The sequence below is a fragment of the Callithrix jacchus genome, chromosome 6 (assembly GCF_049354715.1).
Source record: "Callithrix jacchus isolate 240 chromosome 6, calJac240_pri, whole genome shotgun sequence".
Lineage (NCBI taxonomy): Eukaryota > Metazoa > Chordata > Mammalia > Primates > Cebidae > Callithrix > Callithrix jacchus.
Genome location: NC_133507.1, coordinates 128,128,773 through 128,155,614, shown reverse-complemented (window position 1 = coordinate 128,155,614; position 26,842 = coordinate 128,128,773). Strand labels below are relative to the sequence as shown.

The following is a 26,842-nucleotide window of genomic DNA, read 5'->3' as shown; positions in this document are numbered from 1 at the left end:
TAGGAAGAATCAATATCGTGAAAATGGCCATACTGCCCAAGGCAATTTATAGATTCAATGCTATCTTCATTAAGCTACCAATGACCTTCTTCACAGAACTGGAAAAAAACACCTTAAACTTCATATGTAACTCAAAGAGAGCCCGCATAGCCAAGACAATCCTAAGCAAAAAGAACAAAGCTGGAGGCATCACCCTAACTGATTTCAAAGGCTACAGTAATTAAAACAGCATAGTACTGGAACCAAAACAGAGATGAGGCCTTAGAGGCAATGCCATACATATATAACCATCTGATCTTTGACAAACCTGACAAAAGCAGTGGGGAAAGGATTCCCTGTTTAATAAATGGTGTTGGGAAAACTGGCTAGCAGTGTGCGGAAAGCAGAAACTGGACCCCTTCCTGACACCTACACTAAAATTAACTCCAGATGGATTAAAGGCTTAAACATAAGACCAAACACCATAAAAACCTTAGAAGAAACCTAGTCAAAACCATTCAGGACATAGGCATAGGCAAGGACTTCATGACTAAAACACCAAAAGCATTGGCAACAAAAGCCAAAATAGACAAATGAGATCTAATTAAACTCCAGAGCTTCTGTACAGCAAAAGAAACAATCATTAGAGTGAACCAGCAACCAACAGAATGTGAATAAAATTTTGCAGTCTACCCATCTGACAAAGGGCTAATATCCAGAATCTATAGAGAATTAAAATGGATTTACAAGAAACAAACAAACCCATCCAAAAGTGGGCCAAGGATATGAACAGACACTTTTCAAAAGAAGACATATATGAGGCCAACGAACATGAAAAAATGCTCATCATCACTGATTATTAGAGAAATGCAAATCAAAACCACATTGAGATACCACCTCATGCCAGTTAGACTGGCGATCATTAAAAAATCTGGAGACAATGGATGCTGGAGAGGATGTGGAGAAACAGAAACACTTTTACACTGTTGGTGGGAGTGAAAACTAGTTCAACCATTGTGGAAGACAGTGTGGCGATTCCTCAAGGATCTAGAAATAGAAATTCCATTTGACCCAGCAATCCCATTACTGAGTGTATGCCTAAAGGATTATACATCATTCTATTATAAAGACACATGCACACCTATGTTCATAGCGGCACTGTTTACAATAGCAAAGACCTAGAACCAACCCAAATGCCCATCAATGATAGACTAGACAAGGAAAATGTGGCACATATACACCATGAAATACTATGCAGCCATAAAAAATGATGAGTTCGTGTCCTTTGTAGGGACATGGATGAATCTGGAAACCATCATTCTCAGCAAACTGACGCAAGAACAGAAAATCAAACACTGCATGTTCTCACTCATAGGTGGGAGCTGAGAACAATGAGAACACATGAACACACGGAAGAGAGCTTCACACACTGGGGTCTGTTTGGGGGTTGTCCAAGGGAGGGGACAGCAGGGGTTGGGGAGGTCGCGGAGGGATGACATGGAGAGAAAAGCCAGATGTAGGTGACCAGGGAATGGAGGCAGCAAAGCACATTGTCATGTGTGTACCTATTCAACAATCCTTCATGATCTGTACATGTACCCCAGAACCTAAAGTACAATTAGAAAAAAAAACTATCATGGTAAAGACTTGAGGGAGGAATATTCTGTAGAAAAATTAGAGTATTGTTTGTAGAGAGGCATTACATGTATAAAGTAATTAATTGGTCACTGAAATATGAGTTAAGTGTCTATAAATCTTTGCCACTATAGCAAGCACTATTACGGTTGCCCTCCCTACAGTCCTGTCCCATTCTCTTGACCGACAGAACTCTGATATTTTTGGGATGGCTGATGGGCCCAATAAATAGTGAGATATCTAATTTAGTCCCATTTGCCAGTGATTGGCCTAGGGGTAGGTATATGGCCTAGGGGTAGGTATATACCCCTATTGGCCTAGGGGTAGGTATAAGCCTTCTGGAGGCCTGCATGAGAGAGAGAGAATAAATGGTATGCAAGGAGAAAGCACTTTGGCTCTCACCTACTGCCTTCCTGCTTAAAATGCTGTCCTACTGGGATGTAATGCACAGCTTCAGCCATCATTCTGTAGCCACGAGAAGAGACATCACCAGCATAGGAGGGTGGCAGTAAAGAAAGACAGAAAATGTCTGGTGCCTAAGCCTGAGGCTTTGATGGCTTCAAAGAGCCTCTGAACCAACCCTGCATCAACTCCATAATTTCTGTCTAATAAACAATAAATAACTCTATGTTTTAAATTCATGTTAGTGGTGGGTTCTATTACTTATAGACAGTGGCTGCATACTTATATATGTGGCTATATATACTTATAGCTAACAGCTATTTAACTTAGTAGAGAAATCTCTTTCAAGTATTCATTTTAAGGAAATGAATAAGAAATATATTTAAATCATTTGTTTATTTATTTATTTTACATAGAAATAGAAGACATGGTTCTCTTGTTTTAAATAAATAGTTAAACACAACTTGGGTCCTACAAGCATCTGGACTGCTGATCTGAGCACTGGAGTGTCTCACCCGGGGCCCTAGAGGACGCTATGGTTCCCTCCCCCCATGATCAAGACATGGAATCGGGCACCGATGGCTGGATCACAGTGCGCCCCCTTTTCTAGAACCTTCCCTGGCTGTCTACAGGCAGGATCTGGCTGGGAAAGAGACTGGAATATCTGGAAGATCAGTGGTCCGCTCGGTTGAGGATTCTACGTGGTTGTGTTGGTGTGTGTGCATATGTATGTGTGCGTGTGACGGCCGCACCCTTAGATGACCTTCTTCAGCTCGTCGTACAGGACCAGCACAAAGGCGCCCCCCATGCCGCGGAGGACGTTGGACCACGCACCCTTGAAAAAGGCCTTGCCCCCCTCGTCTCTGAAGATCTTCCGCCAATAGTCGACGGTGTCTGTGTACATGATGTCAGCTCCTTTGCTGCCTGACTGCATCATCATGCACCGGCGCACCGTGTCAAAGGGGTAGGAGACCACACCGGCCACAGCCGTGACTGTCCGCGCGATCATCCAGCTCACCACGATGTGCACGTTCTTGAGGTCGGGCAGCATGCCCTTGGCCGTGTTGTAGACGACGAAGTAGGTGGCGCGGAAGTTGATGATACACTGCACGGAGACGCTGAAGCCCTGGTACAGGCCACAGATGCCGTCGGACTTGGTGATCTTCACCAGGCAGTCTCCCAGGCCGTGGAACTCGAGCTCCCTGCTCGACTTGCCCACGTCGGCGGCCAGGCGGGTTCTGGCGAAATCCAAGGGGTGCACGAAGCAGAGGGAGGTGGCGCCGGCTGCCCCGCCGGAGGCCAGGTTGCCCGCAAAGTACCTCCAGAACTGCGTGTGCTTGTCCACGCCCCCCAGGAAGATCTGCTTGTACTTATCCTTGAAGGCAAATTTGAGGGCTTGCGTGGGAAGTAGCAGATGACGTTGGCCAGCTTGCCCCTCCAGAAGGACAGCACACCCTGCTCCTTGGGGATGCGGAAGATGCAGTCCACTATGCCCTTGTACGGCTTGTCGGCGGTGATCTGCTTGCTGGCGTGCTGGACCTGCAGCAGCAGTTTGACTCGCTAGGTCGGGGCCACGACCGTCTTGGAGATGGCGGCGGCGGTGCCTCCTGCCCGGAAGTCCTTGGCGAAGGAGATGACCTGTTCGGTCTTGGTGGCGGGGCGGGCAGTGGAGCAGGCGGACAGCCGGAGAGCGGGCGCGGAGAATGAAGGGAGGGTGTCGCTGGATCAGCCCTGCCACCGCCGGGACCGAAAGGCAAATCATTTATTTTTTAGAGACAAATTCTCACTCTGCACCCAGCCTGGAGTGAAGTGGCACAATTATGGCTCAATGCAACCTGGAATTCCTGGGCTCAAGCGTTCCTCACACCTCAGCCTCTCAAGTAGCTGGGACTACAGGAACATGGAACCACACCCACTAATTTTTTATTTTGTTTTTATTTTTGTAGAGATGGGGTCTTGCTATGTTACCCAGGCTGGTCTTGAACTTCTAGACTCAAGTGATCCTCCCGCTTCAGTCTCCTCAGTAGCTGGGACTATAAGCATGAAAACCACACGCAGCCCCTAGACAAACTGACTTCTCCAACTCAGCCAAGCTCAAAATCTATATTGACTGTTATATTTGCTATATCTTTTCTAATTCCATCAGTAAATGCCATCAAATTACTTCAATTCTCTACCATGATTTTCGACATTACTGTGAATCAGAATCACTTGTTAAAACAGACTGCTGGGGCTGAGCATGGTGGCTCCTGCCTGTAATCCCAGTACCTTGGGAGGCTGAGGTGGGCAGATCACTTGAGGTCAGGAGTTTGAGACCAGCCTGGCCAACATGGTGAAACCCTATCTCTGCTAAAAATACAAAAATTAGCCGGGCATGGTGGCACCTGCCTGTGGTCCCAGCTGCTTTGGAGGCTGAGGCAGGAGAATCACTTGAACCTGGGAGGCAGGAGCTGCAGTGCCACTGCACTATAGCCTGGATGACAGAGTAAGACTCTGTCTCAAAACAAACAAACAAAAGATTGCTGGGGACCATCTTCAGAGTTTATGACTCAGTGAGTCTTAGGTAGGGCCTGAGAATGTGTATTTCTAAGAAGTTCCTAGGTGATGCTGAAGCTGCTGATCTGGGGACCATACTTTGACAACCACTGCCCTACACTGTCCTCAAACTTCATCTCACTGAAGCCTTGTTAAATCTTACACAGTGATGTGGCCTTCCCTCTCTTGGCCAAACCATTACTTATTTCATTTTATTTCAGGGAGATGAACATTATGAGACTCTAAGAGATAGAAATAGGATAAAGAGCTGCTCCTCCCTCTACATCAGGTGCAACTGTGCAGATGCAACTGTGAAATAATGTATAACTTATATTTGCTCCAATGCTGGCCTTAAAGTGAACACCTTTAACTCTAAAATGGTACTGGCCCAGAGCTGAATGCTTACTCGGTCTGCAGAGGACACAGAAAGGTTACCCAAGCTTGCAGCTGAGTTTCTGGAAGCAAACTGGTGACTCTCCCAACAGTGAGCAGCTGTTCTGCCCCTCATATTAATTTCTTCTGGGCAGAAAAAGCAAGCCCACAGAGATATCTAATCAGAAGTCTTTTGGTTTATTGGTACAAAGAAGCATGATTTCCATACAGAGAGGCCATAGCAAGCTTTTACAGAGTCCTTGCAGTTTCCTCCTTTATAGGTATGCTACCCATCTCAGGGAAAGCAGCCACAAACCCTGGCTTTTCTTGCTCAAGAGCAACACACATAAGTCATACTTGAGTGATGCTATTAAATTAATTTTTCATCTGTAGCCTCTAAAATTACCACCATGTTTGCAAAACTTCCATGATGAGCCCTCAGTCCCCATGCTGACTTGACCTATCAGTAGCATCTGACATATGTCTTGGTCCATTCATGCTGCTATAACAAAGTACCATTGACCAGTAGCTTAGAAACAACAGAGATTTATTTCTCACCATTCTGGAGAGTGGAAAGTCCAAGATCAAGGTGGCAGCAGATTCAGTGTTAGGTAAGAATATGTTTCTTGGTTCATAGCATCTTCTCACTGTGTATTCACATGGTGGAAGGGGCAAGGCAGCTCTCAGATGCTTCTTTTTTTTATAAGGACACTAATCCTATTCATAAAGCCTCTACCCTCATGACCTAATCACCTCCCAAAGGCCCCACCTCCTAAAACCTGCTATGGTTTGGACATTTATCCCAACTAAACCTTATGTTAAAATTTTGTCCTAATGTTGGATGCAGGGCCTAATAAGAGTTTGGGTCATGAGGGTGGATCCCTCATGAAGAGATTAATGCACTCCCCCAGGATGAGTGAGTTCTCCTGCTATTAGTTCCTGCAAGAGGTGACTGTTGAAAAGTGCCTGGCACCTCCCCACTTCTCTTGCTTCCTCTCTCGCCATGTGATCTCTGCATTTGCCAGCCAGCCTTTTGCCTTCCACCATGAGTAGAAGCAGCCTGGGGCCCTCACCAGATGTCCAATCTTGAACCTTCTAGCTAGCAGAATTGTGAGCCAAATAAACCTCTTTTCTTTATAAACTACTTAGCCTCAGGTATTCCTTTATAGCAACACGAAGCTAAGACAGCATCACATTGGGGATTAGTTTTCAACATTTGAATTTTGGTAGGGGGAGCAAACATTCAGCCCATAATAGCATAGTCAATCATTTCCTTGTCTCTGATACACTTACTTCACCTGTCTTTTAGGGCATGAGACTTTCGTGGGTTTCTTCCTACTTCATCCCCATGAAGGGCTTTACTGATTTCTCAGTCTCCTTTCCTGAACTCTCCTTTTATACCCTTAGAATATTGGAGTACACCAGGGATCCGTCCTTGATCGCCATCTTAGCTACTCATGATCCCATCCAGTCCTATGACTTTATATTCCATCTATATGCAAGTAATCTACTAATTTATATCTCCAGGTCAGTCATCTCTTCCAAACCTAAGATTACCCTATGAATTAACATGTTTCAAACTTAATTCCAATATCTTCCACCTTCTCCTCCAACAAAATCTCAAAAAAGAGGAATTTCATGTTTCCATTCACTCAAACCAAAAATCTTGGAGTCATCCTTACCTTCTTTTTCTTTTACATTCTATGTTCAATCAAATAGTCTTCAAAATAGTCTTTTGGATTTACCAGAAGCCAGATTTCACCATTACTCCATGGGTCCAAGTCTCTATTGTCTTCTGGATTATTGTAGAGCCTTCTAAGTAGTCTCCCTTCTTTATCCTTGGCATCTTACAGACTATTCTTAGGATAGTAGCTAACGTGGTTTATATATTTGAACTTTCTAAATATCATGTTGAAATTTTGTCCCTAATATAGGTTCTAGCAGGAGGTATTGGGCCGTGAGAGTGGATCCCTCATGAATGGCTTTGTGCCATCCTCACAATGAATGAGTCTCACTCTGTTAGTTCGCAAGAGAGCTGATTGTTGGTAAGTGTCTTGGACTTCCCTCTTCGCTCTCTTGCTTCCTTTCTCACTGTGTGATCTGCATAGGCCAGCTTCCCTTCACCTCCTGCCAAGAATAGAAGTTTCCTGAGGCCCTTGTCAGAAACAGATATTCGCACCATGCTTCTTGTACAGACAGCAGAACTTTGAGCCAAATAAACTTCTTTTCTTTATAAATTATCCAGCCTTGGGTATTCCTTTATGGTAATACAAATGGACTGAAACAGTAGTCAAAGTGATGCCTTCTTTTAAAATGCAAATCAGGTGTAAGGAAGGGGTATAGTTTCAGTTTTCTGCATATGGCTAGCCAGTTTTCCCAGCACCATGTATTAAATAGGGGATCCTTTCCCCATTGCTTGGTTTTGTCAAGTTCATCAAAGATCAGATGGTTGTAGATGTGTGGCATGATTTCTGAGGTCTCTATTCTGTTACATTGGTCTATATGTCTGCTTTGGTACCAGTACCATGCTGTTTTGGTTACTGTAGCCTTATAGTATGATTTGAAGTCAGGTAGCATGATATCTCCAACTTTGCTCTTTTTGCTTAGTATTATCTTGGCTATACAGGCTCTTCTTTTGTTCCATATGAAATTTGAAGTAATTTTTTTCTAATTCTGTGAAAAAAGTCAATGGTAGTTTGATGGGAATAGCGTTGAATCTATAAATTACTTTGGGCAGTATGGCTATTTTCACATTGATTCTTTCTATCCATGAGCATGGAATTTTTTCCATTTGTTTGTGTCTTCTCTTATTTCTTTGAACAGTGGTTTTTAGTTCTCCCTAAGAGTGCTTCACATTCCTTGTTAGCTGTATTCCTATGTATTTTATTCATTTTGTAGTAATTTTGAATGGGAGTTCCTTCATGGTTTGGCTCTCTGTTTGTTTATTGTTGGTATATAGAAAGGCCTGTGATTTTTGCTCATTGATTTTGTAACCTGAGACTTTGCTTAAGTTGCTTATTAGCTTCAGGAGGTTTTGGGCTGAGACAATGGGGTTTTCTAGATACAGGATCATGTCATCTGCAAACAGAGACAGTTTGACTTCCTTTCTTCTTATTTGAATACTTTTTATTTCTTTCAGTTGCCTGATTGCCCTGGCCAGAACTTCCAATACTATGTTGAATAGGAGTGGTGAGAGGGGCATCCTTGTCTTGCTCTGGTTTTAAAAGGGAATGTTTCCAGCTTTTGCCCATTCAGCATGATATTGGCTATGGATTTGTCATAAATAGCTCTTATTATTTTGAGATATGTTCCATCAATACCTAGTTTATTGAGAGTTTTTAACATGAAGGGATGTTGAATTTTATTGAATGCTTTTTCTGCATCTATTGAGATATTCGTGTGGTTTTTATCATTGGTTCTGTTTATGTGGTGAATTACATTTACTGATTTGCATATGTTGAACCATCCTCGCTTCCCAGGGAATGCATGCAGGGCTTAAAACCTAGATGACAGGTTGATAGGTACAGCAAATCACCATGGTGCATGTATACCTATGTAACAAACTTGCACATTCTGCACATGTATCCCAGAACTTAAAGTAAAATAAAAAATATATTTTAGGGAAAGAAGATTATCCTCTAGTAATTAAACTGTAGTTATAACATACAAAATGGATTGGAAGAGAGATATACAAAAGGAAAAAGGAATTTTCTTCTTACATCCAAGAATAGGATAGTAATGGATTATATTTTGAGGGCCAAATGACCAGTCATCTTAAAGTAGCAGAAAGGATCCCAGGCTTCAGTCAATAGCTAACCTTGACTATAAATTAATTTAAAGTTTTGGTATATCTAAAAAAAGGAGCTATCAAAAAGGGATTGTGTCAACCATGGAAAAAATAATTACAAAAGTTGGTGATATTCATTCAAATAGTTTCCAACAGCGAAGAGCTTTATATAATATACTACACATAGTACAACCCCTTTGGTAAGATTATCTCTACAGAAGGGCTAGATGAATCTGATGATTTTTAACTTTTACCATTAATCATTCAATTTATAAAGAAAAGAAAATGTGAATCAGATTGTAGCTCAACTATGTTTAAGGGCTCATAGAGGTTTTCCACTACAGAATAAAAGCCAAAGCCCTTACAGTGGCATAAAAGGCCACATGATCTGTTCCAACCCCCACCTTTTCACCTCTCTGATCTCCTCTCCTACTATTGTTTTTCATGCTTATACCAATCTGCTCTCATCACATAGGCCTCTTGGCTGTACCTTACATCTGCCAGGCACACTTCCACCTCAGAGCTTTGCACTAGCCATTTCCTCTACATGGAACACTCTTTCATTAAATGATATGTGATCAGCTCTTCACTTCCTATATGTCTTTGCTCAAATTTCACCTTTTTAATAACACCTATATATCCTATGCTGTTTAATACTGCTATCTGCCACTCTCAGCCCTCTCAAACCCCTTTATCCTGCTCTACTTTTTGTTGTATTCCACAGTGTTTACAATCACACGTTATTATTGCTAGTTGATGTATTATACTTTTTACATATTGTCCTTCTAACACACTGGAAGGAAAGCTGTACAGTAGTAGGGATACTCGTCTGCTCTGTGGTGTTTTTGAAGCACCTAGAATAATGCCTAGCATACAGTTTTGATCAATACATACTTTGGATCCCTCTCTTCTAAATTTCAACAATACTCTTTTTTTCTCTTTTTTTCTTATTCCCCTGGGCATCCACCCCGAGTGCCATTCACTGACTGACTCCTGGAGTTGCACCCTGTACCATTCCTGGGTGCCGTCAGGGTGTGCCAGCCCCCACCAAGTAGGGCCCCGGGCACCCATCTCACCAACTGAGTGCCAGTCCTTAGACCACCCTTTTGGAAGTCTATCCCTCCTACTCTGGGTAATGGCAGCCTGGTGCACTTCCCTGCCAGTGCGAATGGGCTATCAGGCTGTATCACCTTGGTAAAATTCACCACCATTAATGTTCCTCAGATAACCAATCCAACAATACTAATGATAGAACAAGAATGCCAGCTTACCAATCTCAGACTTAAAATAGAAGTTACAGATGTCCACAGCCCAACAGTGCATTAAGTTTCTGCACAAGCTACATGGAAACACAAATTATAATCAGAAGGCTCAGAGTCATAACAAGAAGTATTTAGATGATTTGGATATCTGATGGTCTCAGATACTAATTAACTTGCATCTTCACAATGGAGCCATATCCAGTGTCGACTGGTAGAGATCACAGGCAAGGCACTCTCCATGCACAATGCTAACCAGGCTCTCCTGATTCATTTATTTAACACATTTCCTGGGTGCTTATGATGAGTCATGCAGCGTGGGAAGCAGGCACCGAGCATACAGTGACAAATAAGACAAAATAGCTCTTATTCCTGCTTTTGAGGAGTTTGCTTTCTAGTGAAGAAGACAAATAATAAGCCAATAAACATATAATGAAGCAAAATGACCACAGGCTGTGTTAAGAGCTGTGACTAAAACAGAGTCATGGGATAAAGCTAGTTCAGACAGGGTGGTCACGAAAGAGCTCAGTGAAGCCTCAGGATGAATGTGAGGTGGTCGTGAGATAAGCTGTAGGAAGCTTTCCAAGCAGGGGCAGCCACAAGTCCGAAGGCCCAGTATAAGGGGCAAGAGAGGAGATAGGTTAGTTTTTTAAAAAAAAAGAAAGAAACAGAAGGAAGCTAGCCAGTATGAGTGGAAGAGAGGTATGGAACACATTTGTAGAAAAATGCAGGTCATGGAAGTTTTCACAAAATCTTGGTAGGGAATTTGATTTTCAAGGCACTAGCAAGTACATTCTGAAGAAAAGTTCAGAGGAACATAAGAATAGATGGTAGGATACCATTTATGAGGCCATTATGAGAGTTCATGCAAGAGATGCTAGTGGCTTAGACTAGGAAGGTGGTAATAAGGGTGAGAAGTGGAAAAATTGAGATATATTCTGGAGAGATACATCTCACTCGGGAATTGTTGTTGTTTTTTGTTTATTTGTTTGTTTTGAGACAGAATGTTGCCTCTGTTGCCGAGGCTGGAGTGCAGTGGCATGGTCTAGGCTCACTGCAACCTCTGCCTCCCAGGCTCAAGCCATCCTACCACCTCAGCCTCCCAAGAGGGAGTAATGGGGACTACAAGTGCACACCATCACGTCTACCTAATGTTTATATTTTCAGTAAAAACTGGCTTTCACAATATTGCCCAGGCTGGTCTCAAACTCCTGATCTCAAGTGCTCCACCCACCTCAGCCTCCCAAAGTGCTGGGATTACAGGTGTGAGTGACAGTGCCCCACGACATTCATGGGATTTTAAGTTGGAATGAATGTAGTGAGGAGAGTAAATAAAAAGGAGAAAACAAAGATTAACTGGTTTCAGTTTGAACAACGAGTTGGATGATGGTGCTGTTTCCTAATATGTGGATAGACAGGGAAGCAGATCTGTGGATAAAATAGAAAATCAGGGGCATGTCAAGCTTAATATCTAAGTGGAAGTAATAAGTTATCAATGATTCTGCAGTTTAGAGAAGAGGGCAGGGCTAGAGTCATCAATTTGTGAATCACTAGCTTGAAGGTAGTAAGGGACCTAGGCATGGTGCAACATGTGCAGGAAGGGAAGGGTAAGGAAGGGAGCCCAAGACCCATTTTGAAGACACTCCCATATTTAAGGGCCTGAGCTACAAGGAGAAGCTAACAAAGAAGCCTCAAGACACAGCCTTCAGTTGGAAGAGAACCTGTAGAGTGATATAACAGAGGCCAAAAGACAGTGTTTGGAAAGGGAACATTTTAAAAGATAAGCTAAGCATTGAGCAAATGAACAAATATAACAATGTTTTTGGAAGTCAGGATAATCAAGATTAGAGAAGGGTAAAACAGGTATGGGATGGGGGAAGGGAAGGAAGAACCTTGTGGTTTTAGATGGCTAGATTGGAATTGAAGGTATCATGATAAACTTATGAAAAGGCCTAGAAAACAGTGGCACTCCCATAGCAATGAACACACTTAGCACCTAAATTTTGAGTTCTAAAACCATTCTCTACTAAAAGAAACCAACCCTCTTTGAATAAATGATTGGTTCTAGCATTGGGGCAGGGAACACATATGATAAATCTGCAATATCTTATTAACCCAGAAATTGAGAAAATGCGAAAACAAAAAAATCAGATGGGACATGTTTAAAGGAAGGACACAGACATCAGCTTTAAGGGACACCACCTTAATTAAGTATACACAGGTAGTGTCACACGATAAACACTGGCATCCCCATAGCAATGAACCTCCTCATGTGATACACTAAGAAGGACAAAGAATTTCTTCTAGTATCCTTGCTCCCCAGAAATGTATACATTGAAAAATCATCTTGGGGAAACAACATACAAACTCAATTTGAGAAACTTCCTACAAAATAATTGACCTATACTATTGAAAAATATCAATGTCACAATAAATAAGAACAGGCTGAGGAAGCGTTCCAAATTACAGGGTACTAAACAATGACAACTAAAGGCAATGTGTGATGCTGAATTAGATCTTGGATCAAGAAATTAAATGCTGTAAAGGACACTATTTGCAAAATTTAAATACTGTCTGTTAGATAATAGCATTCTATTAATGTAAATTTCTTTATTTAAAATATATAGTAGCTATGTAAGGGAATAATCTTTTAAAAAATACAGGCTGAAGTATTTAAGAGTAAAAAGGCAAAATGTCTATAAGTTACTCTTAAATGGTTCAGAATAAAATCACAATATGTATGTATTTGTATAAATATTTTTACAATAACAATTAGTGATTCTGAAGGAAGAGTATATGAGAGGCTTTTTTTTTTTTACTATTCTTCCACCTTTATGTATTTTGAAATTGCAAAATAAAGTTTAGTAAGAAAAAGCTAAGATAAAGGTAGAAATATGTACTTTGGACTTAGCAATATGGAAGTCATTGATGAATCTGATGTTCAGTTTTAGAAGCCTCAGCCATGAAATCATAGTATTCTACCTAATATTGGTAGCTTTACTACCTAAATATTTTTAAATTTCTCTCAAATTATGAGTTAAATCTTTTTTAACATTTTCTGACTGGATTGTTTTTATAATTTTTATGTGTCTAACCTGTTTTGTAAACTGTGGCAAAAGTCATGAAATAAGAAACAGAAGATGTAAAACAACGGGGAAAAGGTGAAGTAAAATCTCCATGACATCAGTCTAGGCAACGACTTTTTGGATCAGACCCCAAAAGTACAGGCAACAAAAGCAAGGACCGGCAAATGAGATTACCTCAACTAAAATGCTTTTGCATAGCAAAGGAAACAATCAAGAAATGAAGAGACAATCTACAGAATGGGAGAAAACATTTGCAAACCATGCAAATAAGGGGTGAATATTCAAAACATGTAAGACATGCACACAACTAAATAGCAAGAAAACAAATAATCTGATTTTAAAATGGGCAAAAGAGACCTGAATCAACATTTCTCAAAAGAAGACAACAGATAGCCATCAGGTTTATGAAAAAATATTCACTATCACTAATCCCAAGGGATATGGAAATTAATATCATGATGAGATATCACCTCAGACCTGTTAGAATGGCTGTTATCAAAAAGACAAAAGATAACAAGTCTTGGCGAGGAGGTGGAGTAAAGGGACTCCTTTCATGCTGTTGGTGAGAATGTAAATTAATTCAGCCATTATGAAAAACAATATGGAGTTTCCTCAAAAAATTAAAAATACAATTATCATGAACCAGCAATCCCACTACTGGGTATATATCCAAAGGAAGTAAATCATTGTGTCAGAGATATCTATCCTTCACGTTACTGCAGCACTTTTCACAATAGCCAAGATTGGAGTAAACCTCAGTGTCCATCAAAAGATGAATGGATAAAGGAAATGTGGTGTATATTCACAATGGAATACTAGTAGGTGTTTAAAAAAAAATTCTGTCATTTGCAACAACATGGATGAACCTAGAAGACATTACATTAAGTAAAATAAGCCATATACAAAAAGACAAATATTTGCATGATCTCACTTATATGTGGAATCTTAAAAAAGTTGAACTCATAAAAGTAGACACTAGATTGACGGTTACTAGGGGCTGAGAGAGGAGGGTGGTTGGGAAGACATTGGTCAAAGGATACAAAAATTTCTATAGGACATGAGGAATAACTTGGAGACATCTATTGTATAAAATGGCAACTACGGTTTATGACAATGTATATATTCTTGGACATTGCTAAGAGAGATTTTAAGTGTTCTCATCCCAAAAATGAGTATGTGAGGTAATACATGCTAATTAGATGAATTTAGTCATCCCATAATGTATATGTATTTCAGAATATCCCATTGGACACAGTGGCTCACACTTGCAATTTCAGCAACTTGGGAGGATGAGGACTGAGGATTGCTTGAGGCCAGGATTTCAAGACCAGCCTGGACAACATAGGAAGACCCTGCCTCCACAAAAATAAAAAATAAAAAAATAGCCAGACATGTGGCAGGCACCTAGCTACTTGGGAGGCTGAAGCAAGAGGACCCCTTAAGCCCAAGAGTTTGAGGCTGCATTGAGCTATAATCATGCCACTATACTCCAGTCTGGGAGAGAGAACAAGACCCTGTCTCTAAATACATACATACATACATACATACATACATACATACATACATACATAAAACATCATACACACAATAAGTGTATACCATTTTTGTTAATTTAAATAGTTAATAATAATATTAAATGTCTTTGTAACACCTACTGAAATTATCACTTGATTTCACTTACTGAATCTATTAATAATTATATTATCAATTCCAAATACCAAGCATCTTTGTAGCTCTAGAATAAAACTTACTCAATTATGGTAAATTATTCTTTTAATATGTGGTTTCTAGGTTCTTTCTTTAGGATTTTCTCACCCATATTTATAAATCATACCAGCTCATATATTTTTATGTGAGAGTATGTGTGGGATACAGAGAAAGATATTATTATTGCTTTGTCATTTTTGGCATTCAGTGTTTGGCTGGCTTCATAAAATAAATTTGGTAACCTTCTAGGTCTTCTAACCATTTTCAAAGTATAATAATCTTTTGTGTTTTTAAAGCTTCAAAGCCTTGACCCATAACATGATCTGAGCTCGGAATGTAATACTGTAAGTTCATTTGTTCTATCTTCCTTGATATAGGTTTTCTATTTTTTTCTGAGTCAACTTTAGTAACTTAATTTTTTTCTCTGAGATTATTCATCATATATGTAAATACATGTAAATCCTCTTTCTTTCTTGGGAGTTATAGTCTTCAAATGTATGTGTAAGGAGCCATCGGAGAGAGAGTGAACAGAAACAGTGCCTATACACAAGAAGGAGTGGACACCCAGCTTCTGGCTGGTGTGAAACATTATGTCCCAACCAGGGCAAATTGTGATTGTGCGGAAAGATTGTACCCTCTTCCTACTGCTTGCTGAAGATAAAGACAGAGTCAATTACCAATTATGATATACAGAAACTACTGCCTTGCTAGCAAAGAATGCCATCTCATCAGTTATTTATGATCTTGTAAGATCATAAATTTGATTTAGAACCTAAAACATTTGTAGAAAGAAAAAAACTGGTTTTGATTTATAACCCAAAACATTTTACAAGAAGAAAAGGAAAAGTCTTAGTATGACCAGGTCTATGTGAACTTGAGCCAGGGGACTGCAATGGTAACCACAAAATTCCAGTTGACAGAAGTAAGTGAAACCAAAACAGCTCTCAGATCTTTTCTCTAAGCCTGAAATCCAGCCATGCTAAGAGCTCAGGACTATCAACTGACAATTTGCTTAGATTACTTTGCAACATACCCTGGTTCATTCTTAGGTACTTAACCATTTGTCTATTTAATTATGTTACTTCGACTGAAACTTCAGGCAATTTTTTTTTTTGGCACCACGATCCTTGTTCCACAGAATTAGTCAATGCCAGAGATGTCTGCTGAAATCTAAAAATGTCAGCACTCAGAAAAATGTTCAAACCTCCTTCTATTGCTGATACCTCAGACACTATGATGTGTCATGATGCAGATATAGTGTAATAGAAAACTTCTAAATACAATTTCAGCTTTGAGTCTGCAGCACTCAAACAGATATAGATTTCGTATGAGATAGACTTACTTTCTTCCTAGATTTTTTGTCTTATCTGTTCACAGAAAGTCATTTGTCTAGACAAAGACACATGATAGATTATATTCTCCTTCACTTGATTCCATTCTTGCCCCATTACTTATCAATTTTTATTTTTTTAAATGTCACAAGTTTCCATTTTTAAGAAACCAATAGTGTGATACTAATATGTTTCAAAAAGAAAAGAATAAATTAGCGATTATTGGATATCATACTCACGTTTCAAAGCTGATTTTATTATGGGACATTCTAGAGTGAATCTGTGATCACTTATCTGAGTTGTTTTAATTGTAACTTTTGGGACCTGAACACTCGGACATTTCAGCTCTCCAGGTGCTGCTCACAAAGTAACACACCTATGCTTGCAGTTCAAACGTTTTTCAAAGATATGTATACATTGACTGCTATATTAGTTCGTTCTCAGATCCCAGACTGGGTAATTTATAAAGGAAAGAAGTTTAATGAACTCACAGTTCCACATGGCCAGAGAGGCCTCACAATCATGGTGGAAGGCAAAGAAAGAGGAAAGGCACATCTTACAGCATGGCAGCCAAGAGAGCTTCTGCAGGGAAACTCCCATTTCTAAAACTATCAGATCTCGTGAGACTTATTCACTACTATGAGAACAGTATGTGGAAAATAGCTCCCATGATTCAGTTATCTCCACCTGGCCCACCCTTGACATGTGGGGATTATTACAATTCAAGGTGAGATTTGGGTGGGAACACAGCCAAACTATATCAACTCCCTACCTTGCCAACAGCTTGAAGTCATTAATGGTAAGGTTGTAATACATTTGGTTCATGGGACATCATCTTTTAAAAATCCTATTTGGATTAGAATAAGTTCATTTTTAGTCTAAACTTTAGAAATAAGACATTTTTAGATTATACTTAAACTGTAAGAGGAAATGTACATTCATAACAAGTTATTATTATCCTTTCCGAGACCTGCATTATATTTTAGCACCTTTAAAAAATGTGTAACCACATCTCTGTGTTTATAAAAGAATTAATAAAATGATTTCAGTTCCACTCTTAGGTAACTCCTAACTGAGTTAGTTTGGAAGGTGGCGGTTATGTGGGACATGGAGCCCTTCTGACTGCTTGCTGCTCTCTGTGGAATGTCCTGTTCTCAACAGCACCCAGAAGTTTTACCTGCCTCTCCACACATGAAACTAATATGAAAATGGCCCTTGGAAACAAGAGAAGTGGGAATAACCTTAAATATTCAGGATCTTTAATATTAACGAATGCGCTCTGTAAGCCCTGAAAACACTGCACTCGCAAATATTACTGTTTTGCATGCGACTGCCGGGCAGCCAGAACAAGAAAACAACTCTGCATAGGAATGCTGCATCTGGAAACCTGATTTTCCTCAGCTTCTGCCTTCCACTACTGCTGAGTCATTTATATGGAGGTTCAACTAGAATGCTTCTCCAGAGAAACTAAGAAAGGTAAGGACCTGGCGTGGAGGCAGATAGATTATATCTTCAGCTGTCCTGTTGACCGTTTGGGAGGCTAGATCCTTCTAAGCCTACCTGGGCTTGGCCATGTTTCATCTATTGATACAATTCTTCAAAGAAAGGCTTCAGAATCTTGGTCCCACGTGTTTAAAATTTCCATTGATTCTGCTCTTGTCTGTAGCTAATTACTTGCAATGGTTTTGGCACCCTTCCAGTGTAAAGCTAGCATAACTTCAATTTTTCAGTTAGAATTGTGTAAGGTCAGTCAGTTGAGCTATCTATGGAGTTGGCTATTGTTTCTTTTATTAATTGTTTTTCCTCTTCAATTACAGCATTCACTTTTTTTAAAGAAAAAAGTTCATTTTTTTCCTTGAAAATTCATGTGGATAATGTGTTGCTATGGGCTTCATCTTCCACATCATCTCATCCCTTCTCAAAACGAGTTATACCTCTGCAAACTACTGATTGCTTTTTTCTTTTTTTTCAATGTAATTTTACTTTAAGTACTGGGATACATGTGTAGGAAGTGCAGGTTTGTTACACAGGTAAAGGTGCCATGGTGGTTTGCTGCGCCTATCAGTCTATCACCTGGGTGTTAAGCCCTGCATGCATAAGCTATTTATCCTGATGCTCTCCCTCTTCCGGCACCAACAGACCCCACTGTGTGTTGTTCTCCTCCTTGTGTCCATGTGTTCTCATTATTCAGCTCCCACTCATAAGTGAAAACATGCATTCTTTGTTTTATGTTCCTGCATTAATTTGCTGAGGATAAGGGCTTCCAGCTTCACCCATGTCCCTGCAAAGGACATGATCTTGTTCTTTATATAGCTGCATAGTATTCCTTGGTGTAAACTACTGACTTATTTGGGGCATTTTCCCCATAAACTTTTTGAAAAGCATCAATGATTTCACTATTCTTCTACCCACGCTTCACCATACATTTGCTGTTTGCTTTTGCTTCCATTTTAGTAGAATTCATGTTGCTCTAATGGCTATTTTCAAACTGATATCCTTCTTACTGCTTCAGACCAAATCCTGTTCAGACATGCTTCAACATGTTAGTGTGAGTTTATTTCGGTACAAAAAAATTTTTGAAATCCTTGCCTAGTTTCTTCATAATATACATTTTCCACAAATCCCTCATGTGTGTGTGTTTCTGTGTTGCTTGAACAATAGTTGCAACATGAAACAATTAACAAAGGTAGCTAATTGACTACTTTTAAAAATAAACTATTAACAGAATCCTCTGTATACATATCTGCATATACGTGACAAATTGAAAGCTTTGGTTAGAAATTTAATATGTAGAATTATTTAGCATAGTGTCATTAAAAATTTAAGTATTGAGAGCTTCAAAGTTTGTTCTTAAAATTCAAGTAAATTGATACCGTCTGAAAGTAAGAATACAGTCCACTCTTAAAATTATAATGCCTCAAAGGCTCTAAGTCATCACAGTATTAGTTTCAGGAGCTGTTCTCAGTTTTCTGAGAAGCGTGGCCAGTATCGGGAGCCTCTACCTCTACGTTTCTCGTTTTTTTTTGTTTTTTCGTTTTTTTCCTTCCAAGATATTTCACTCTCCTGAACACCTTGCAGTCACATCCCACAGGTGACTGCAATGATTTGTTTGGTGGCCTTTTTGTTCCCCTGGCCTGATTCCTCTGCTGCAAAACCTTCTGCTTAAAATACTGGCTCATCTCTAGTTACAGGGACCCACTTGCCATCTGTCATTCCAGGCAATTTGTGAAATGGATCCAGATAAACAAGGTGAGTATTATTGTCAAGTTTCTGAGTATAGATTGCAAACAGAAAAATTAGACACAGATGTTATATTTTCAGACCTCTCATTTGAAAAAGAGTAAACATTTGGCAATTTTCTGGCTGAAAAAGAAACTGTTATTTGATTAAAGTGGCTTTCTCTCTTTTCTAAACAGAAAGCCACCTTGTACTGAAGAGTACTTGGTCTATTGTCTCGAAAGCACCAAAAATAATCTAATGAAAGTCTTAATGTCAACATAATTGCATTGTAATTGCTATTCAAATATACAAAACTATTATTTTAGTTTTACTTATATTCATAGTTTACTATTAAAATGACATGATCATATGTATTTTAATGTCATGGGTAACTTCACAGTACTGTGTGGTTCCAAAGTTGGGAGAAAGGTCTCACAGCTGTCACCATATGAAAATTTGATAAATGGATATGGAGAAACTTGTTCCCTTTTCTTCTAACGTCACTGAGTGCCAAGTTAGACCGAGAACTGATCTGTGGCATTTCTATTGCTGGATCTATTTGCAGCTTTATTCTGCTTACCAGAACCTACATTGTTATCTTACTTGTTTGATATGAAATTGTGTATGATCCTGAGTTCTTTATCTAAAACAACATTATAAATGATTCCAATACCTTTGTGTTTTCCAAATATGGACTCTCATATTAATACACTTCACACAAAGCAGCAGAGAGTCCATTCAACTCGCAATTTTCTTTTTCTAAAGCAGTGTGTTGCAAAATTCGCATGCATCAGAATCACCCAGAAGGTTTGTTAATATGCTGCTAGGTTTGTGATTCAGTGGGTCTGGAGAAGAGTCTGGAATGTGCATTTCTAATAGGTTCCCAGGTGATCTGATACTGCTCCCTAGGACCACGCTAAGCATCTATTTTGGATCATCAAACTAGATTATGGACATTTAAAAGAATTGTATTACATCCACCTTAGTATCTGTGGAAAATAAATATATTGATGTGGCTAAGCAAAACCAAGAATCCTGATCAAAAGGTACTTCTCAATCATATTACTTCCATGAACAAGAACACATGTAGCTTCTGTTACTATTTCTTTAAGCTTCTAAAACTACATTGTTCGTAGCTTTGGGCATGATACATTTGGTAATTTCTTCTTCTCTTGATTTTTTTTTTTCATCATCAGAAAAAAGTGTAAAAGTTAGCCTTGAGAAAATGGGTCTGGTGTTGGATCACCTGGACTACTCATTCATTTTCCACATTGCACTATATCACAGCTTGCCATGTTATGCTGTATAGCTTCATCAGATGATGCTGCAAAGCAGAACTTGACAGGAGAGTGATGGCCAGATGGTAGAGCAGCTACAGAGTCACTCCTCCACCAACTGCAGCATCTGGGAACTTGCAGAGGCCGCTTGTTTGCTGATTCTCTGTATCTGCTTGGTGAATCTGAGAGGAACCAGGGCACAAACACTGGCCAATTTCCAGAGGAAAGAAATGTTGGGCATTACACTGTTGTAAATTATTTCCACCCTATTATGCCTACTCTCAATTTGTTTCCCTTCTCCAGACATAGGACAGAGGTGTTTCTGACATCTCCCATTCTCTAACATTGGCATCTTGTCTGAAAACTAAACATTTTTAAATCAAATCATGATCATATGCTGATTGTTGATCAGTATACATTCAGAGAGAGGCCTGTAGCATGCTTGTACTCCTTCAGGATGGCTCTGTCCTGGTTCAGCGCTGTAACCCCCTCTGTGGCTCTACAGAGTGCTTAGTACTCAGTATCTTATGTGTAACAGCTAGGACTTTACCCCACAACACTCAAGGGCAAGAAACATCATTTCTCATATCAAAATCAAGTCTCTGTGCCTTGATACAAAATTTAGGCTGAGTTAAGTTTGGGAGGGAACCATCCCTGGGAGATAAACAGAAAGCTCTAAGGCTGCTACCTTGAATCTCTGGTCAAGGCCCTGACTGAAGTCCACTGTGACCACCACTTGTGATGCTCTCTGCTTCTGGCTTTGAGTTCCACTTGAAGACATGGGACTCCATGTCAAGACCGGACACAGAAGTCCTTGTCACACCTGTAGCTGATCTCCCTGGCTATACCATGCAGCCACTCCTCCACTCAGGGGTCTGCTAGTAAGGGCAGCCCTGGAAACACCCCCCAGTAAGACATCTTCCAACTTCCCATCCAGGCATCTGCCTCTCCCCACCTCCAGAAAAATTCCAGATTAATTCTTTCATGGGCCTGTCCACACTTTCATAAAAAGGCCTGAGTTGACTTGATTTCAACAGTGGCACTTAAACACAAAGACACTGTGAGATGTCCCAAAGGAGTGAAAACAGCTTAGACTTACAGGATGGGCACAGGCACATTGCCTTTCCATTCTTTAAATTCTCCCCTTGCTGCAAGAACAAGACAAAACTGAATGTCACCAGCAAATTGTCTTGCCACGTAAGTTCGAATCAAAGAAAGACACCAAGCAGTTGCTTGTTTCGTTTTTGCTCAGGGCCTGTTCCAAGACTGGAGACCCGGCTGTGTTTCTAGTCACAAAACTCCCCAGCACAGCCTAACTCCTCATTGCCTGAGTTTTTTGTGAATAAGCTGACATTACATTTGAAAGTTGCTTCATTTTCCTCAAGGCTTCTTCCTCTGGGCCTCATAAGTACAAGGAAGTCTTGGCCTCAGAACTTGCTTGTGTGTGAAATCCTTGCCTCAGCATGAGCGGTTCTGGGTGTAAACCCTGTTTAATTGGAACTTGTTATCACAGGAAATACTGGAGATGCACTGGGGCTTGGCAGTTCTTTTCCAAAGTTTATGACTGGTTTCTTCTTTCACTCTTCACTATAACCAGTCCAAATCTTCACCATTCCTCAAGTTTTCTACTCCACCACCTCCTCCTAACTCTAAGTGCATGAACATGCCCTCAACTTTACAAAGAAAACAGAAGCTTTCAGGCCATTTCCCCAGCCCTATCATCATCTTCTTTTATGCTTCCTCTCAGGGAATAAGAGATGGCTTCTTACCAAAGCTTATTCCTTCGCCTGTACGTTTTCCTCCCTCTCTCTACTGCAGCGATTGGAGCAGTTAGCCATATTTCAGTGATTGCGGCAGAAAATTTGCCTCAAAAACGCTGTTACCTCATAAAATTAATAACCCAATCAAGAGATCTACTGTACAGCATGGTGACTATAGTTAATAACAATGTATTATATCTTGAAAATTGCTAAGAGAATAGATTTTAAGGATTCTTACCACCAAAAATAAATATGTGAGATAATGTATATGTTAATTAGTTCGATGTAGCCATTCCACAAGTCATATATATTTTAAAGCATGTTGTACACAATAAATATATGCAATATTTGTCAATTAAAACAAATGAAAATAAATCAAATAACCCTCGGCAGGACTAGCTTTCCTGGGCTGGGACATTGTCACCAGGAAGTGATTTCTCTCCATCCCTAAGTTTATCTCTGCTCACCCTTGTGCATTGATTTCATTCTCAAGCTACACAACCTGACAAGAGAGTGATTGCTGCTCCAATCTACAATTCCAAATTCAAGTCCAGAAAAAAAATCTGCTTCCCTGATAACTTGAACCAAGAGTCCTTGAACCCAGTTTCATTGGCCCATTACTTGCCTGACTTTGGTATGGGCCCCCCTCTGGAGAGTGTGATGGTGCTCTCACTAATGGGCCGGGCCTTGGCCACTTGCCTCCATGGAAGTGGGAGAGTTGCAGTTGACACTACTGAAATTTCATGGACTCAGATTAGGGAAGGTGGTTCACCTGAAGAAAAAAAAATAGATGCTGGGTGGATTCTGGAATCGCCCCTGCCTTTGAAAACCAATTTTGATTTTATGTGTTGTTCTAGCTGTGGCTCTCTTGTCTTCCCTTCACATTAAAAATCTTGAAAAAGTTGTCTGGTTTTATGTTTCTCCTCACCTTATACTCAGTGCTCACTCCTCTGCAATTTGATCTTGACCCCCCATGACTCCACTGAAACTGCTGTCACAAAGACCTCCAATAATCAAACTAGTCATAAAAAGCAGAAGCAATAAATTCCCTTTATATCCGTAGTTTTCAAACTTTCCTTTGCATCAGATTTACCCCTGGGCCTGCTAAGACTCAGGTTGCCCCCTAGATTCTCACCCCTAGATCCTAGCATCGAAGACTTCTTAGAGTTTTGTTAGAAATGGTTTTTCTCCCAAGTTCCCAGGCGATGTTGCTGCTACTGCTGGTCCAGGAGCCATACTTTAAGGTCCACTGCTTTATACCAATAATAATAGATTAGAACAGGTCATTTTAACTGCCTAAAACAAACCAAGCTATTAATGTGTATGATCTTATATAGCTTTATTGAATAGCATTAAAGATTATATCACTAAATGGGGAGATCTACTGTGTAGTTTTTGTTTTTTCTAGATATGAAGACTGATCATTTCAGTCTTAAGCAATGAAAAGCTCTGTTGTAATGTTGTAATAGTCTCTTAAGTTAAAAAAAATCAGATTTGGAGGATCAATGGAAAAAATTTAAAATCATGGGTCCTTAAGGGAAGTAAGATAATTTAGGAAATATATTGCCTACATTTTCTTATTTAAAATGTGCAAATACCCTTTGAGGAATGTATTATAATTCCCATTTATCTTGATGAAGAAACTGAAGATCAAAAGTAACTAGTTTTAAGGAAAAAGGAATAGAACGAAGTATGGCTGGCTCCAGAGCATGCTACTCTCCCCTGCACTGTGAAATGGGCAAACGCACACTCAGTGCCTAGAAGCATTCAGGAATGCTCGCTACTGTTGCGCTGCTATTGGTGGTTGCAATTCTCTAAAGAAGGTATATTAATAATTATTTTTATGATTATAAAAATAACATAATTTTTATAGAAAACTTAGGTAATATTGAGTAGCGAGAAAATAACCATGAACACTAATAATTCAAGCACCCAAAGATATTCACTGTTAACAATTTTTGGTAGATGGTACTAGAAGTTAAGCTTCACGAGAGTGGCCAACTTCATCTGTTTGGCTGAATGCTATATTTCAAGAGGCCTAGAATCATGCCAGGGCCATACAGAAGGGCTCAATAAATATTGGCTAAAGGTAAGAGTAGATGGATAGTTTTGGGGTCTTTTTCATTTATGCATAAATACATGTGTTCACATATAACTAGAATGTATTTGCAAACTTGAATTTATATTCTACATAGTTTTTTTTAATCCTGTTTATTTCAAAGGCCATTGACATTTTATATAACAAGTTGACAGATGGAGTATTCCTCACATTTTGGTGGACTGAGAAGGTAAACTTGGTTCACCTGTAGCCCTAGAATAATCTATTATTATTTATTTACAGAAAGAAAAAGGGAACTCTAAACCTTAATTTCCTCACGTGCAAAATAAAGTAAGGTTACATGATCTCTAGGATTTCCTTCCAGGATGTGGGATTTATATAACGAGACAGTACTTTATTCATAATATTTTATGTTTTCTTTACAGATGCTCTTAATAGTATTGAGAATTCCATTTATAGAACAGCCTTCAAATTACGATCAGTGCAAACTCTGTGCCAATGTAAGTATAGGCTCTCCTGAAATGTTTGAAATAATCTGAGCTTGATGTGTGATGTAAAATTCACAGAGAAAACAAACACTCCTCCATGCAGCTGACTGCTGGATTCTGGAAGTCTGGACTTGTGCATTTAGCTCATTCGTGACAGAGAAGATGGAGGGATGGAAAGACATCATGTGCATTCAAACCATGTATAGTTTTTTGATGAGTGATAGAAAATAATTGTGGACTTTTAATTTTTAAAATATTTTTTCCACTTGGTTTCTTCTAGAAAATGTTTTTGGTTTTCTTTTCAGGATACCAATATGGACACAAAATAAAATTACAGAAAAAAGTAATTTCAAATCTGTACCCATAGATTTAAGTTTAAGAATATAAAATTTCATCTACCACCTAAGATTTGTGTTTTCAGGTTGTACCTATAATCTATATATGAACATGTAAAAGTAGGTGCAAATGAATAAATAACCCAAGGTCAGTGAATTTTAACAATCTCAAGAGTTCCCTGAGAACTGTGCCTTTTGCATTAAATTTATATCTGATTGAATGTATGGTTTTCTTTTCTTTTCTCATACTGTTATCTAGGCAAAGTATGGTAAAAACATTTATTCTGTGAAAAATTTCCAAGGTGAAATAAACTGGGTCTGAGCTATGAAAAACACCAGATATTAAGCATATCTAAAGTTATTGATTTCTCATTGCACTAAAGAAAAATCACTTCATGTAAAATGATTTCTGAAATTTATCATATCAGATCTAAAAGAAGTTATGTTATATATATGACATTTCTATTGAAGGCTGACATTTTAAAATATTTTTCCTCCTGCCTAAAAAGTTATATAGGGCAGTGGTTTTCAAATTGGGTTTCACAAAGTATATGTGGATGTAGGGTAGAGCACAAAGGAGTTAGCCAGGTCGGAAGAGGAGGTGCAGGCAAGGCGGGAAGATTCAAAGACCATATCCTCAATAGGAACAACTCCATCCTTCTCTATTTTCCATACTGTGTTTCCTTGTGTGTGTGTATGTGTGTGAGTTGGGGTCTCACTTTGTCACCCAGGCTGGAGTGCAGTGGTGGGATCTCAGCTCACTGCAACATCTGCCTCCCAGGCTGAAGGCTGAAACCATCCTGCCATCTCAACCTCCCTAGTAGCTGGGACCACAGGTGCGAGCCACCACACCCTGACAATTTTTTCTATTTTTAGTAGAGACAGGGTTTCGCCATGTTGCCGAGGCTGGTCTTGAACTCCTGAGCTTAACTGATCCATCCACTTTGGCCTCCCAAAGTGACAGGATTATAGGTGTCAGCCACCATACCCAGCCTCATACCATGTTTCTGTATCAGGTTGCTTTGAAAAATAAATTTTTGGTTTTAAAAACAATTTTATGTAGCTTACTTCTCTAGATAAACTCACGTATAAGCATTGTATTATTTATTATTCCAGGAACAAATGAAAGGCTAAAAATTTACTCCCAATGATGCTATTTTGCTGGAGAATTTCTCCCATTAAAGAAAGTTATCAGCTATTTTTCCCATGTTCCCATGATGAATGCCTAAGTATGTACCAGAGTGTAATTTGAGGATGCACATTTTTGAACTTTTTGTTATCTCTGGCATCAGGAACAGTGAATATAAATAATACTCATGGGAAACATTAACAATACACAAAATCCATGGTTGAAAAATGTCACCGAGAAAAGATAACCAAACAAAAATTTAAAACAGAAAAGTCCCAAACACTGAGATAAAGCATAACAAGCTCCAAATAGCAAGATCTGGAACACATCGCTGTACAAATCTTGTGGTGAGATTAATGGACACTGCTATTATCTGGTTTGGTGTAATATAGACTCTCAGCAGGAGATGAAATCGGCCTGTGTTCAGAATGTGTGGCCGAGGTGACAGGTTTTAATGATAAAATAGTTTACAGCCTTCACCA

At 39.5% G+C, this 26,842-nt stretch overlaps 2 protein-coding genes and 1 pseudogene across 7 annotated transcripts in view; 2 read left to right on the top strand and 1 right to left on the bottom strand.

Moving 5' to 3' along the window:
• MDH1B (malate dehydrogenase 1B) overlaps nt 1-14,571 on the top strand; it is a 50,695-nt gene extending 36,124 nt beyond the window's left edge. For 2 of the 4 annotated variants that reach the window (XM_054257826.2, XM_054257827.2), the window contains one exon: nt 14,292-14,571. In XM_054257826.2, coding sequence (XP_054113801.1) covers nt 14,292-14,425 — 134 coding nt within the window. In that variant the 3' untranslated portion in view covers nt 14,426-14,571. The remainder of the gene's footprint in view (nt 1-14,291) is intronic. The other 2 variants (XM_054257825.2, XM_054257824.2) reach the window with 2 other exon arrangements.
• LOC100408407 (ADP/ATP translocase 3 pseudogene) lies at nt 2,629-7,105 on the bottom strand (annotated as a pseudogene).
• A 1,504-nt stretch (nt 14,572-16,075) lies between the features above and the next one.
• DYTN (dystrotelin) overlaps nt 16,076-26,842 on the top strand; it is a 69,564-nt gene continuing 58,797 nt past the window's right edge. For all 3 annotated transcript variants that reach the window (XM_035305452.3, XM_035305450.3, XM_035305453.3), the window contains exons 1-2: nt 16,076-17,569; nt 24,834-24,908. In XM_035305452.3, the coding sequence (XP_035161343.3) occupies nt 17,527-17,569; nt 24,834-24,908 (118 nt within the window). In that variant the 5' untranslated portion in view covers nt 16,076-17,526. The remainder of the gene's footprint in view (nt 17,570-24,833; nt 24,909-26,842) is intronic.